This window comes from Polyergus mexicanus, unplaced genomic scaffold, assembly GCF_030449975.1.
Source record: "Polyergus mexicanus isolate NDT 795.1 unplaced genomic scaffold, iyPolMexi1.0 SCAF_11, whole genome shotgun sequence".
Taxonomy (NCBI): Eukaryota; Metazoa; Arthropoda; class Insecta; order Hymenoptera; family Formicidae; genus Polyergus; species Polyergus mexicanus.
The window spans coordinates 4,395,676-4,396,973 of NW_027223331.1; the positions used below are offsets into that span (position 1 = coordinate 4,395,676).

At 29.3% G+C, this 1,298-nt stretch overlaps 1 protein-coding gene across 1 annotated transcript in view; it reads left to right on the plus strand.

The window, feature by feature from the left end:
• The window catches only part of Prx6a (Peroxiredoxin 6a), a 111,814-nt gene extending 110,609 nt beyond the window's left edge, over positions 1 to 1,205 (plus strand). Inside the window, exons 2-5 of the mRNA XM_070304599.1 lie at positions 115 to 271; positions 413 to 633; positions 731 to 803; positions 939 to 1,205. Of these exons, the coding sequence (XP_070160700.1) occupies positions 191 to 271; positions 413 to 633; positions 731 to 803; positions 939 to 1,073 (510 nt within the window). The 5' untranslated portion in view covers positions 115 to 190 and the 3' untranslated portion in view covers positions 1,074 to 1,205. The remainder of the gene's footprint in view (positions 1 to 114; positions 272 to 412; positions 634 to 730; positions 804 to 938) is intronic.
• The last annotated feature ends 93 nt before the right edge of the window (positions 1,206 to 1,298 follow it).

Below are 1,298 nucleotides of genomic sequence, written 5' to 3' on the forward strand. Positions count from 1 at the left end.
AAGCAGTGGTATCAACGCAGAGTACTATAACTTATAAATTACATTAATGTTTTGTAGATGTTTTGTTGTATTTTATGTATATGTATGTAACATTTTTGCTCTTCTCGAAAATAGATGGGGCATCTTATTCTCTCATCCCAATGATTTCACACCGGTCTGCACAACGGAATTGGCACGGGTTGCAAAACTAATGCCCGAATTTAAGAGATTAGGAGTAAAAGTAATCGCATTGTCCTGCAATTCTGTTGACTCCCATCGTAAATGGATGAAGGTTTGCATAATTTTTTCCGAATAATTATTGTTTTAGATTTTTTAAATACTGAGTGCACAATTTTTTTAATAATATTTAATATTAGATTTGTAAGAAACCATAGAATATATTAATACTCAAGAACAGAACATTATTCTATAGGATATAAAAAGCTATGGTGAGATAATAGACGAGGAATTTCCATATCCAATAATAGAGGATCAAACCAGGAAACTTACTACATTATTGGGGATGTTGGATCCCGCAGAAATGGATAGTCAGAATGGATTACCCATGTCAGCGCGAGCTGTGTTTATAATTGATCCAGCTAAGAAGATGCGACTATCAATTTTATATCCAGCCACTACTGGTCGAAATTTCGAGTAAGAACTATCATACTTTATTTTATATGCGACAAATAACATTTTTTGTTTTTTGAACTATTATTAAAATGTTTACATCTTGATTTCTTTTTTACAGCGAGATAATAAGGGTAATTGAATCTCTTCAACTTACAGAAAAGTACAAAGTAGCAACTCCTGTAGATTGGAAGGTAGATTTTAAGAAAAAAATTTTATCTTGTTCTTTTTTTATCAAAGATATTAATTCTTTGTAATTAAGCCATTGAATGAGACATTATTATGAGGACTTGTCGATAAATAGTGATTAAATTTTTTCATCCTTTTAGAAAGGAGATGATGTGATGATTGATCCGAGTGTATCGGATAGTGAAGCCAAAGCTTCTTACAATGATATTAAAACTGTGATGTTGCCTTCTGGCAAAACGTACCTGCGTATTGTGCCACAACCTATAGATACGTAAAAGAAAAATTCCTATATATTCTAATGAAATTCGACTAAAATTCAAACTCTGCGTAAATCATTATTTGTATGATGTAAATGTTTCATTTACACTGTTTTATGAGATAAAATAAACCATTCCATATATATTTTTTTATAATTATTATATATTAATGTTATATATAATATATATTAATAATTATTCATATATATACTCTGTATATATATTTAGATTTTGTCTAAAAAA